The sequence below is a fragment of the Callithrix jacchus genome, chromosome 19 (assembly GCF_049354715.1).
Source record: "Callithrix jacchus isolate 240 chromosome 19, calJac240_pri, whole genome shotgun sequence".
Lineage (NCBI taxonomy): Eukaryota > Metazoa > Chordata > Mammalia > Primates > Cebidae > Callithrix > Callithrix jacchus.
In genome coordinates, this window is record NC_133520.1 from 43,811,994 (window position 1) to 43,826,247 (window position 14,254).

Sequence of the window (14,254 nt, forward strand, 5' to 3'; positions counted from 1 at the left end):
TCTGCCCTTTTATCTAATTGCAATTCTAACACAACACTATAAAATGAACTGAAATTTAGGTGATGCACATAAATGCAGTAAGTGGTATATTATATGCTTTTTAATCATGAAATATGTTTTGTAGTCAGATAGTATCGTATTTAAACCATCACTTCCTAATACATATTACAAAAAGACCCAACAGGATGAAGATAATTTCTATAACCAATGAGCAAGCATATTCTAAAAGTGCACGTAAATATAAATTCTCTTAAGTAAAATATTGAATAAACTGAGGGAGACATAGCTATATATATATATCCAGATATTAATAAAGATAAAAAATATCTTCAGAGATAGATGGAGCATAATATTTAGATAGAAAAACAAATAGATAATTTGTAATGGAGAAGTGATAGTCCATGAACCATATGCCAAAAAAAAAAAATGTGTTTTCAGATGTATCATCAAATATTTTCAGTGGGTTTTCTTTCCCCACATGCATGAATTTATTGTGTACTAAATAGGAAAAATGAGGCGACCTTCGCTAGACACCAAATCTGCCAGCCTTGATCTTGGACTTCACAGCCTCCAGAACTCTGAGGAATACGTATCTGTTGTGTATGATGTTTAGTAATAGCAGCCCAAATGGACTAATACAGTATTTTATGCTATGTGAGGCTGCTGTAATGTAGCTAACTTGGCACTGGGCACACAGGTATTCAATAAATGGGAATTCCTAGCATTACATATAGTTGGATCTCTACACACAGCTCTGCTGGCTTTTGTGCAGGGATCCCTGGCCCTGGGCTGACTGTGAAGCAATTTCCTGTCCTTCCCGCTCTCGGCCTTCACTTGGGCTTCTTTGATACAGCAGTAAGGACTCCACCTTCCAATCTCTCAGCTCCTCGGTGCCCCTTCCTGTCTGAGCAGCAGAACTGGAGCAGAACCTGATCATGTTAAAGATGGCACCGTGTGCTCCAAATGTTTGTATCCCCCCAGATTCACATGTGGAAATCCTAAGCCCCAGGGTGATGGTGTTAGGAGGTGAGGGATTTGGCAGGTGACTAGGTTATGAGAGCAGCAAAACCCTCATGAATGCACTTAGTGCCCTTAGGAGACATCAGAGAGAGGCCGTCATGTTTTTCACCACATGAGGCCACAATGAGGAGGCACCATCTGTGAAACAGAAAGTTGACCTTCACTAGACACCAAATCTGCCAGTGCCTTGATCCTGGACTTCACAGCCTCCAGAACTCAGAGGAATACATTTCTATCTGTTTTGTGATCACAGCCCGAAGGGTCTAAGACAGTATTTTCGTATGCTTGAATTTGAGTCAGTCACTTGAGGTCTTTTATCCCTGATTTTATATAGCATAGCATCTGTATATACTGGATATTCAATCAAGGTTTGTGGAAGGAATGACACTGTTCCTTTGTAAAAATAATTTTAGACATCAGTAAATAGCTGCAGAGGCTTTGGCTGGAGAGTTACACATGACCCATATCTCTGAGGTCAAACTCTTTAAACTAAATTGCAAACTAACATGGTACTTTTAGGGTAGTGTAGATGGGGTATGGGATAGAAAGGTACAAAGGGACAGTCCCCAGTGGACTCTTCAGATAGACTCAGTGCTGCCTTGGGGGCCAGCAGGCTGGGCTGCAGGGGACCTGTGTGACAACAGATGAGGACTCTGAGAACTAATAAACAGTCTGATGCAGGATGGCAACTGGTCATGGGGCCGAGTTTCAGACACAGTATGCCACACCAGGAGATGAGGGCAAGCCAGTGTCACACAGGGTTCAAGTAGTTTCCACGCAGAGTAAGAAAGCAGGCGAAGGCTTGACAAGGTGCATGCTGAAGTGGAATCTGAGGCAAGCACCAAGGTCACCTTCATTCTCTTCCTCCCAGAGACAGGAGAAGGTGCTTCCCTCAGTGCTGGCCGGTTTATTGCTATTGGAAAGCATGGCCAGTTAAAGTAACCGGGGTCTCTGTTATGGGTTGAACTGTGTCCCCCAGAAAGATATGTAAAACATGTAATCCCCAGAACTGCAGAGTGTGACCTTACTTGGAAATGGGGATTTTACAGATGTAATTAGTTAATTACTGTGGTGGAGGTGGGCCCTTCATCCAACCTGAGCAGTGTCCTGATCAGAAAAGACAGCAGGTGCAGGGAGAAGATGCCATGGGACAAGGGAGGCAGAGATGCGAGGGCTGCAGTTGCAAGTTGAGAACCCCCAGAGATGAATGGGCACGACCAGAAGAGGCAAGGAAGGCTGCTTCCCTACATGTCCCAGAGGAATTTGGCCCCGCTGACACCTTGGTTTTGGACTTCTAACCTCCAGAACTGAGAACAGGTTTCTGCTCTTTTAAGTCACCCAGTCTAGGATACTTTGTTATGGCAGACTTAGGGAACTCATCCAGTCTCCAAGGACAAATACTCTGTTTATCTACTGAGGAGCCCTGGCAGCTGTCTGTGGGGCCAGCCACACCTCCATGCAGATTCGGGTGTCCCCATACCTACTGTGGTGTCTACCCATTTTGGACATTCAGATTCTGCCGTACCCAGTAATTCCTCCTCTAGGATCTGCAGCTCTTTTTCGGATGTTACTATTCCAGGATGGCTGGAGGCAGAGAAAGATGTGCTCAGCACGTGTAAGATGAAGAGACTGCTCTACCCTCAGGGAAAATCCTCCTGGGTGCTGGCTTTCCCTGAGAGATTCTCTCCCAACCTCATGACGTCTCTTTTCAGCCTCCTGCCACAAGGAAGCTAGGTGTATCATTACGTTTTCCTAAGAGTTAAGCATTAAGTTCATAGTGTAAATTGCTCTCTTTCCTTTCTGATACCCTGACAGGCATCCTTCTGCACAGTCTTCTGTGTGCCTCTGGTAACGAATGCTCTGACAATGAAGTGTGCCCTGGAATACATAGTCTTCATTAATAGTGAATATCTGAAGACAGAGTAGCTTAGTTCACTAATTATATGCATATAGGTCTGTTCTTTTAAAGGGGAGAGACCTTTAGCAGAAATTTATTTAAATGCCTTTGCATTAAATGGACTGTGTGCTCCTTTTGAGAAATGTGTAAATGCATTTGAAGCAGCAATACATAAAGGCTTGACACTGGATCCTAAAGCCTAAAATAATTGGTCACTTTCAGCTCTTCAAATGTATTTTGATGTTAACAATGCTCTGAGTGATTTAGGTGACTGTTCAGGTTTGCACTTCAGTAAAGCTTGAATAATCATTGCTTAAATTAAGAACTATCAGATACCTGTAATCCTAGCACTTTGAAAGGCTGAGATGGGCAGATTACCTGAGGTCAGGAGTTTGAGACCAGCCCAGCCAACATGGTAAAACCCCATCTCTACTAAAAGCACAAGAATTCGCTGAGTGGGGTGGCGTGTGCCTGTAATCACAGCTACTCAGGAGGCTGAGGCAGGAGAATCACTTGAACCCGGGAGGTGGAGGTTGCAGTGAGCTGAGATCGCACCACTGTACTCCAGCCTGGGCAACGGAGCAAGACTCTGTCTCAAAATAAAGAACTATTAGATAAAGGCCAAGAAGAGACCAAGCCCAAATTATATAATAAAGGGAAGAAATGAAGAAGTAAAGGCAAGCGAAAGGGTCACAGGATGAATAATGCATAGAAAGCATAATAAGGCCAATGTCTTATTGAGGAGAGCGGTGATACTGAACAGGACTGATCCTTACGTTGCTTACAAACTGTATTAAAATTACTCAAAGAGAAAACTGCATCTGGTGTACCTATCTCACCATCCAGATGGTAAGTGATGGAGCCGGGATTTCAGTACAGATCTGTCTGACTTGAGAAGCCGTGGTCTTGTTACTATAACCTCCTCTGCCATAGGCATAGGAAAAGGCATTTCCCCTGGCTTTTTTTTTCTTTCTTTCTTTCTTTTTTTAATGTTCTTTGTTTTAGGGAACAAAATAGTACCTTGGGGACCTTCTCTAACACCAAACTAACATGAATATTTAGCTTTCCTAAATGTCAATTGGGACAAATGAAGAACCATGAGTATTGCCACTGGTAGGTGAGTGACAGCCCTGGCAGGGCCTTGATGCAGAGGCTGACCAGGCTCTTCTTGAACCCCTAGGAGCCGAGGTGACGTACATGAACATGACCGCTTACAACAAAGGCCGGCTGCAGTCCTCCTTCTGGATCGTGGACAAACAACACGTATATATCGGCAGTGCAGGTTTGGACTGGCAATCCCTGGGACAGGTAATCTTTCTGTGTTATATATACTCAGAGTTCTGTCATCCTCAAAGCTACCACCTCCATAAAGCAAGCTACTGTAGATAAGAATACTAAAACCTACAGCATTTATTATTTTTAACTGTGTAGTTTTAAGAGGCTCACCTTCCTTTTGTGTGAAAGGATAAACCTTTCCTTGTCAGAATCATCTTACAAAAAAAAAGTAAAAACTGCTATTGCTTCAATGCTTTTGTAATTCATAGGCTGCTCCAGTATTCCTGAGAGCAGGTTGCTATGTAATTTACATTACCCAGACCTACATTTTCAGGATGATATTGCATAATCATCTATGAGACAGAGGGAAACACACAAATTCAGTATAGAATAATGTCTTAGGATAGTAGTCATTTGAGTTATTTCTTTAATAAATCTCAAGATGAAGATGTTCTCATCTTTCTCTTAACAAATGATTGACTTCAAATATCTTGAAAATACATTTTCACAGACAAGATTCTTATGCATTTATTTGCGTCAGAGGCAATCTGCAGAGGATTACAAAATTACCATCTTTTCATTGATCATCCAGTGGCAGGAGGTTTCTGGTCACTGGATTCTTAGGAAGACTTGCTGACCTTCTCAGAACGTCTTTTTAAATCAACACTCTCTCCTCCTCTTACTCTCCACACCGACACACAGATATTGTCTCCTCCCCAGCCCACTATTTCTCCACAGCTCTCAAAATTTGGGATCACACTATTATACCTATTCATCTGTCTTAAAATAGTGTTTCTTTCTGTTGTGCTTAACTATGTGGAATTTTTCTTGGTCCACCTCAACGTGACATCAAGCATTGCTTAGCAGGACTCATGCAAGAACAGAGTTTAATTGAACAAAGTTGAGGCTAACAATTACATGAAGAATTATAATACATTTTCTAAGAGTTAAACTTATGTTATCAGCTTTATATTTTGTAAAGTTTTCTAGTGAAATCAATGACTATTGCTATCAATTATTACCTTATATCTATGGTAAGTAGAAGAAATAATAATAACAGTTTCAAAAAATTGAGGCTTTCTCTATGCTAGGCATTTTTCTAAGCATGTAAAGTGTATAATCGCATTTCGTTTTCACAATAACTCTTTCTTGGAAATACTACTCTTATAATTTATCTTGCAAAGGAAGAAGCTGAGACACAGGTAAGTAACTTACTCAAGAGCACCTTTCAGGAAACAGCAAAACTGGAACTCAAAACCAAGCCATATAGCTCCAAACCCCTCATTCTTATTTCACTAGTCTTTTAAAATAAATACATTTAGGAAAAAATTATCCTCTTTCATGATCTTGCTGGGATGCTAAGTTAAAGATTTTCTCTCTCGCCCTTTTCTTTAAGAAAATCTAACAGGAAAATTCATCAAGAAACTTCTCACTCGCTGGAATCTTTCCATGATGATATGGTGGTCGTGGAATGCCAGCTACTCTTGCTCGATACTTGAGCTCTGCAAACTCACTAATCTCTGGTTGAACTTCAAAAACTGTAAAGTCAGTATGTGTTTTCTTTTGTAGACAAACATCGGAGATATTTCAGGTTTAGTTCTGGACCACTGCAATAAGACAAGGCAGACCATTTTTTGATTTCCCAGTGCATATAGAAGTGACCTTTAACTATAGTGTCACCTGCTAAGTGTACAATAGCACTATGTAAAAAAAAACGTGCATACCTTAATTTAAGAATAGTGTATTGCTAGAAAATAACAGTCCTCTGAGCCTTCAGATGTAGATGTAAGCTTTTGGCTGGTGGAGGGCTTTGCCTCGATGTGGATGGCTGCTGACTGACCAGGGTGGTTATGGCAATCTCATAAAATAAGACAACAATGGAGTTGGCCGCATCAGTTGACCTCTTTTCATGAACGATTTCTCTGTAGTATTGATGCTGCTTGAAAGCATTTTACCCGCAATAAAACGTCTTTCAAAATTGGACTCAGTCCTTTCAAACCCTTCCACTGCTTTATCAACTAAGTTTATGTAATATTCTAAATCCTTTTTGTTTCAACAATGTTCACAGCATATTCACCAGGGATAGATTTCATCTCAAGTAACCACTTTCTTTGCTCATTCATAAGAAGCAACTCCTCATACATTCAAGTTTTATCCTGAGACTGCAGCAATTCAGCCACATCTTAAGGCTCCACTTCTAATTCTAGTTCTCTTGTTCTTTCCATCACATCTGCAGGGCCTTCCTGTACTGAAGTCTTAACCCCTCAGAGTCATCCATGAGGGTTAGAATCTACTCCTTCCAAACTCCCATTATTCCAAATTCCCATTAATGTTAATATATTGGCCTTCTCCGGTGAAGTAAGTGTGTGTGTGTGTGTCTGAGATGGAGTTTTGGAGTTTTACTCTTGTCTCCCAGACTGGAGTGCAGTGGCATGATCTCTGCTCACTGCAACCTCCACCTCCCAGGTTCAAATAATTCTCCTGCCTCAGCTTCCTGAGTAGCTGGGATTACAGGCATATACCACCAAGCCTGGCTAATTTTTGTATTTTTAGTAGAAATGGCCATGTTAGCCAGGCTGGTGGTGATCCACTCACCTCAGCATCCCAAAGTGCTGGGATTATAAGCGTGAGCCACTGCACCGAGCCAACAAATGTTCATAATGGTACCTAGAATGGTGAATCCTTTCCAGAAGATTTTCGATTTACTTTGCCCAGATCTATTAGAGAAACAGCTATCTATGGTAGCTATCTAGCCTTCTAAAAGTCTTGAAAGTAGAAATTACTCCTTGATCCCTAGGCTGCAGAATGAATGTTGTATTATCAGGCATGTAGACAACATTCATCTCCTTGCCCATCTTCATCAGAGCTTTTGGGTGAACAGGTGCATTGCCAATGAGCAGTAATATTTGTAAAGGAATCTTTCTTTCTGAGCAGTGGGTCTCAACAGCAGGCTTAAAATATTCAGTAAGCCATGCAGTATTCAGCAGTTCTATAATCCCAGCTCTGTTCCCTTTATAGAGCATCGGCAGAGTTGATTTAGCATAATTCTTAAGGGTCCCACGATTTTTATAAGAGTAGATGTGCACTGATTCCAACTTAAAATCACCAGCTGCATCAGCACCTAATAGTCAGCATGTCCTGTTTACCTTTGAAGCTAAGCATTGAATTCTCTCCTTTCTAGCTATGGAAGTCCTCGATTGTATCTTCTTCTAATAGAAGGTTGTTTTGTCTACATTAAAAAATCTCTCGTTTAGTGTAGCCAGGTTCATCGATGATCTCAGCTAGATCCTAGTTAACTTGCTGCAGCTTCTCCGTCATCACTTGCTGTTCACCTTGCACTTCTGTTACAGAACGGTTTCGTACCGTAAACCTCATAAACCAAGCTTCCAGCTTTTCTTCTGCTGCTTTTTTGCCTCTCTGAGCCTCCACAGAGTATAAGAGGCTAAGGGCCTTGCTCTGAGTTAGACTTTGGCTGAAGGGAATGTTGTGGCTGGTTAGTTCGTCTATGCAGACCACTCAGACTTTCTCATGTTAGCAGGAAGGCTGTTTTGTTTCTTAACATTTGTGTATTCACTAGAGTAGCACTTTTAATTTTCTTCAAGAACTTCTCCTTTGTATTCATAATTTGGAAAACTGTTTGGCTTATCTTGGCTTTCTATGTGCCTTTCTCACAGAGGCTCATCACTAGTGGCTTTTGATTTAAACTGAGAGATGTAGTGGGGAGTGGTGGCTCATGCCTGTAATCCCAGCACTTTGGGAGGCTGAGGCGGGTGGATCACTTGAAGTCAGGAGTTCAAGACCAGCCGGGCCAACGTGGTGAAACCCCATCTCTACTAAAAATGCAAAAATTAGGTGGACATGGTGGTGGGTGCCTGTAATCCTAGCTTCTCAGGGGGCTGAGGCAGGACACTTGCTTGAACCTGGGAGGCGGAGGTTACAGTGAGCCAAGATTGCGCCACTGCACTCACCTGAGTGACAGACTGAGATTCCATCTCAAAAACAAACAACGAACAACCTACAAAACTGAGAAACAAATCTTCCTCTCACCTGAAACTTAGAGGCTAATTGTAGGGTTATCAATTGACCTGATTTCAATATTGTTGTCTCAGGGAATCAGAGGACAGAGGAGAGGGAGAGGGACAAAGAAACAGCTGGTCTACAGGGAAATCAGAACACATGCAACGTTTATGGATTACGTTCTCCAACTTAGATGGGTGCAGTTTGTGGTGTCCCAAAACAATTACCATAGTAACCTCAAAGATAACTGATCACAGATCACCTTAACAGATATAATGATAATGAAAATGTTTGAAATATCATGAGAATCACCCAAATGTGGCATAGAAACATGAAGTGAGTGCGTGCCATTGGGCAAATGAAACTAACAGACTTGATCGAGGCAGGGTCGCCACAGACCTTCAATTTGTTAAAAATGCAGTAAAGCACGTGCACCAACACGAGGCATGCCTCTGTATTCCTCACCTTGCATCGGGCACTCCCCTAGAATTCTTGGCTGCAGGGAGTCCTGTGGGAAGAAAGAGAACACCACCCCAGGCTTTCCACACAGGGGTCTGGATTTGTGTGTGAAATTCAAGAGCTCCTAAAAACACCAAGGAGAGAATGAAAAGTACGTGCTAACGGGGCAAATAAAAGACTAACCAGCTGGATTTGTGTGTGAAATTTAAGAGCTCCTAAAAACACTATGGAGGGAATAAAAAGTACCGTGCTAACAGAGCAAATAAAAGACTAACCAGCATGTGAAGCCGAAAGAAAAGGGCACAGCGGTCTTTAAACCGCGGGGCTCTGGAGGCGGGATGCTGAAATAGGAGAAGCCAGGAAGGAAAACGTGAAAATCATGTTTTTAGAAAAAGTCACATTGACACTTTTTCAGACAAATCCTCTTAAAGTCAGCCTGAAGTTGAAGGTGGGGCTCAATAGGTTTATTGGTCACAAGAATCTGGCATCTCTGGGGAGGAGAGAGTTTCAGAGTGTGCATTTGAGCATAATTCGAACAAACAGGAATAGGTCTATTGAAACTTCATCAATGTTTATTTTCTTCTTAGTCTATATTGTGAAAGAATTAGAAGGTTTATATGAAAACAGGCCAGATCTTGGGGTACAGGAGCACTGGGGTGGTATGATGGCTTAGCAACCTGCCCAGACCTTCTCCTGTAACTTGGGCAGGGAGAACAAACTGACCAGCCAGCCCAGGACCTGCTTGTTATCTGGAATCACTGATGCATCTCATCTTAGAACCAGAAATTGTAACACAGAATAACCAACACGGTATTTTCCAAGATGTGTTTTATGAAATGAGCTTTAAGTGAGATTGTCATGTCATCACTTGAGAAAGGGAGGCTATGCTGCCCAAGACTGAGACCCTGTTGGTTTAATTTAAGTGGGTTTCTTTGTCATGGGACTTCTCGGAGCCTGTAACATGCTAATGTGCTTTGTGACTCTAAGAGGGTGGAGCATTCATCAACCTGGTTGACTATGAAATCCTTTCATAATTTTTTTTTTTTTGAGATGGAGTCTCACTTTGTCACCTGGGCTGGAGAGCATTGGCATGACCTCAGCTCACTGTAGCCTCTGCCTCCCGGGTTCAAGCGATTCTCCTGCCTCAGCCTCCCAAGTAGCTGGGACTACAGGTACACACCAGCACGCTCGGCTGATTTTTTTTTTATTTTTTATTGCATTTTAGGTTTTGGGGTACATGTGCAGAACGTGCAAGACATTTGCATAGGTACACACATGGCAGTGTGTTTTGCTGCCTTCCTCCCCTTCGCCCACATTTGGCATTTCTCCCCAGGCTATCCCTCCCCAGCTGCCCCCCCGACCACTGTCCCTCCCCTCTTCGCCCCAATAGACCCCAGTGTTTGGTACTCCCTTCCCTGTGTCCATGTGTTCTCATTTTTCATCACCCGCCTATGAGTGAGAATATGCGGTATTTCATTTTCTGTTCTTGTGTCAGTTTGCTGAGAATGATGTTCTCCAGATTCATCCATGTCCCTACAAATGACAGGAACTCATCATTTTTGATTTCTGCATAATATTCCATGGTGTATATGTGCCACATATTCCCAATTCAGTCTATCATCGATGGGCATTTGGGTTGGTTCCAGGTCTTTGCTATTGTAAACAGTGCTGCAATGAATATTCGTGTGCATGTGTCCTTATAGTAGAACAATTTATAGTCCTTTGGATATATACCCAGTAATGGGATTGCTGGGTCAATTGGAATTTCTATTTCTAATAAGGCCTTGAGGAATTGCCACACTGTCTTCCACAATGGTTCAACTAGATTACACTCCCACCAACAGTGTAAAAGTGTTCCTATTTCTCCACACCCTCTCCAGCATCTGTTGTCTCCAGATTTTTTAATGATCGCCATTCTAACTGGCATGAGATGGTATCTCAATGTGGTTTTGATTTGCATCTCTCTGATGACCAGTGACGATGAGCATTTTTTCATATGTTTGTTGGCCTCATGTACGTCTTCTTTTGTAAAGTGTTTGTTCATATCCTTTGCCCATTTTTGAATGGGCTTGTTTGCTTTTTTCCTGTAAATCTGTTTGAGTTCTTTGTAAATTCTGGATATCAGCCCTTTGTCAGATGGGTAAACTGCAAAAACTTTTTCCCATTCTGTTGGTTGCTGGTTCACTCTAATGACTGTTTCTTTTGCCATGCAGAAGCTGTGGAGTTTGATTAGGTCCCATTTGTCTATTTTGGCTTTTGTTGCTAATGCTTTTGGTGTTTTGTTCATGAAGTCCTTGCCTACTCCTATGTCCTGAATGGTTTTGCCTAGATTTTCTTCTAGGGTTTTTACAGTGCCAGGTCTTATGTTTAAGTCTTTAATCAATCTGGAGTTAATTTTAGTGTAAGGTGTCAGGAAGGGGTCCAGTTTCTCCTTTCTGCACATGGCTAGCCAGTTTTTCCAACACCATTTATTAAACAGGGAATCCTTTCCCCGTGGCTTGTTTTTGTCAGGTTTATCAAAGATTGTATGGTTGTAGATATGTTGTGTTGTCTCCGATGCCTCTGTTCTGTTCCATTGGTCTATATCTCTGTTTTGGTACCAGTACCATGCTGTTTTGATTACTGTAGCCTTGTAGTATAGTTTGAAATCCGGTAGTGTGATGCCCCCTGCTGTGTTCTTTTTGCTTAGAATTGACTTGACTATGCGGGCTCTCTTTTGGTTTCATATGAAGTTCATGGTGGTTTTTTCCAGTTCTGTGAAGAAAGTCAATGGTAGCTTGATGGGGATAGTGTTGATTCTGTAAATTACTTTGGGTAGTATAGCCATTTTCACAATATTAATTCTTCCTAACCATGAACATGGAATGCTTCTCCATCTGTTTGTGTCCTCTCTTATTTCATTGAGCAGTGTTTTGTAGTTTTCCTTGAAGAGGTCCCTTACATTCCTTGTGAGTTGTACTCCTAGGTATTTTATTCTTTTTGTAGCAATTGTGAATGGCAGTTCGTTCTAGATTTGGCTCTCTTTGAGTCTGTTATTGGTGTAGAGGAATGCTTGTGATTTTTGCACGTTGATTTTATATCCTGAGACTTTGCTGAAGTTGCTTATCAGTTTCAGGAGTTTTTGGGCTGAGGCGATGGGGTCTTCAAGGTATACTATCATGTCGTCTGCAAATAGTGACAATTTGGCTTCCACCTTTCCTATTTGAATACCCTTTATTTCTTTTTCATGCCTGATTGCTCTGGCTAGAACTTCCAGTACTATATTGAATAGGAGTGATGAAAGAGGGCATCCTTGTCTAGTGCTGGATTTCAAAGGGAATGCTTCCAGTTTTTGCCCATTCGGTATGATATTGGCTGTTGGTTTGTCGTAAATAGCTTTTATTACTTTGAGATATGTTCCACCGCTACCGAGTTTATTGAGGGTTTTTAGCATAAAGGGCTGTTGAATTTTGTCAAATGCTTTCTCTGCGTCAATTGAGATAATCATTTGGTTTTTGTTTTTGGTTCTGTTTATGTGGTGAATTATGTTAATAGACTTGCATATGTTGAACCAGCCTTGCATCCCCGGGATGAATCCTACTTGATCATAATGGATAAGTTTTTTGATTTGCTGTTGCAATCGGCTTGCCAATATTTTATTGAAGATTTTTGCATCTATGTTCATCATGGATATTGGCCTGAAGTTTTCTTTTCTTGTTGGGTCTCTGCCGGGTTTTGGTAACAGGATGATGTTGGTCTCATAAAATGATTTGGGAAGGATTCCCTCTTTTTGGATTATTTGGAATAGTTTCAGAAGGAATGGTACCAGCTCCTCTTTGTGTGTCTGGTAGAATTCGGCTGTGAACCCATCTGGACCTGGACTTTTTTTTGTGGTAGGCTCTTAATTGCTGCCTCGACTTCAGACCTTGTTATTGGTCTATTCATAGTTTCAGCTTCCTCCTGGTTTAGGCTTGGGAGGACACAGGAGTTCAGGAATGTATCCATTTCTTCCAGGTTTACTAGCTTATGTGCATAGAGTTGTTTGTAATATTCTCTGATGATGGTTTGAATTTCTGTGGAATCTGTGATGATTTCCCCTTTATCGTTTTTTATTGCATCTATTTGATTGTTCTCTCTTTTCTTTTTTATCAGTCTGGCTAGTGGTCTGTCTATTTTGTTGATCTTTTCAAAAAACCAGCTCTTGGATTTATTGATTTTTTGAAGAGTTTTTCGTGTCTCTATCTCCTTCAGTTCTGCTCTGATCTTTGTTATTTCTTGTCTTCTGCTAGGTTTTAAGTTTTTTTGATCTTGCTCTTATAGCTCTTTCAATTTTGATGATAGGGTGTCAATTTTGGATTTCTCCACTCTTCTCATATGGGCACTTATTGCTATATATTTTCCTCTGGAGACTGCTTTAAATGTGTCCCAGAGATTCTGGTATGTTGTGTCTTCGTTCTTGTTGGTTTCGAAGAACTTCTTTATTTCTGCTTTCATTTCGTTGTTTATCCAGTCAACATTCAGGAGCCAGTTGTTCAGTTTCCATGAAGCTGTGCGGTTCTGGGTTGGTTTCTGAATTCTGAGTTCTAACTTGATTGCACTATGGTCTGAGAGACTGTTTGTTATGATTTCTGTTGTTTTGTATTTGTTGAGCAGTGCTTTACTTCCAATAATGTGGTCAATTTTTGAGTAGGTGTGATGTGGCACTGAAAAGAATGTATATTCTGTGGATTTGGGGTGGAGAGTTATGTAAATGTCTATCAGGTTTGCTTGTTCCAGGTCTGAGTTCAAGCCCTGGATATCTTTGTTAATTTTCTGTCTGGTTGATCTGTCTAATATTGACAGTGGAGTGTTAAAGTCTCCCACTATTATTGTGTGGGAGTCTAAGTCTCTTTGTAAGTCATTAAGAACTTGCCTTATATATCTGGGTACTCCTGTATTGGGTCCATATATGTTTAGGATTGCTAGCTCTTCTTGTCGTATCGATCCTTTTACCATTATGTAATGGCCTTCTTTGTGTCTTTTGATCTTTGTTGCTTTAAAGTCTATTTTATCAGAGATGAAATTACAACTCCTGCTTTTTTTTGCTCTCCATTTGCTTGGTAAATCTTCCTCCATCCCTTTATTTTGAGCCTTTGTGTATCCTTGCATGTGAGATGGGTTTCCTGGATACAGCACATTGATGGGTTTTGGATTTTTATCCAATTTGCCAGTCTGTGTCTTTTGATTGGTGCATTTAGCCCATTTACATTTAGGGTTAATATTGTTATGTGTGAATTTGATACTGCCATTTTGATGCTAGCTGGCTGTTTTGCTTGTTAGTTGATGTAGATTCTTTGTTATGTTGATGCTCTTTAGCATTTGGTGTGATTTTGGAATGGCTGGTACTGGTTGTTCCTTTCTATGTGTAGTGCCTCTTTCAGGAGCTCTTGTAAAGCAGGCCTGGTGGTGACAAAATCTCTGAGTACTTGCTTGTTCGCAAAGGATTTTATTTTTCCTTCACTTCTGAAGCTCAGTTTGGCTGGATATGAAATTCTGGGTTGAAAGTTCTTTTCTTTAAGGATGTTGAATATTGGCCCCCACTCTCTTCTTGCTTGTAGAGTTTCTGCT

General features: G+C 41.2%; 1 protein-coding gene across 8 annotated transcripts in view; it reads left to right on the forward strand.

The window, feature by feature from the left end:
- The window catches only part of PLD5 (phospholipase D family member 5), a 407,569-nt gene that overhangs the window by 291,288 nt on the left and 102,027 nt on the right, over positions 1-14,254 (forward strand). For all 8 annotated transcript variants that reach the window (XM_078357234.1, XM_054248286.2, XM_003735274.6 and 5 more), the window contains one exon: positions 4,098-4,225. In XM_078357234.1, the coding sequence (XP_078213360.1) occupies positions 4,098-4,225 (128 nt within the window). The remainder of the gene's footprint in view (positions 1-4,097; positions 4,226-14,254) is intronic.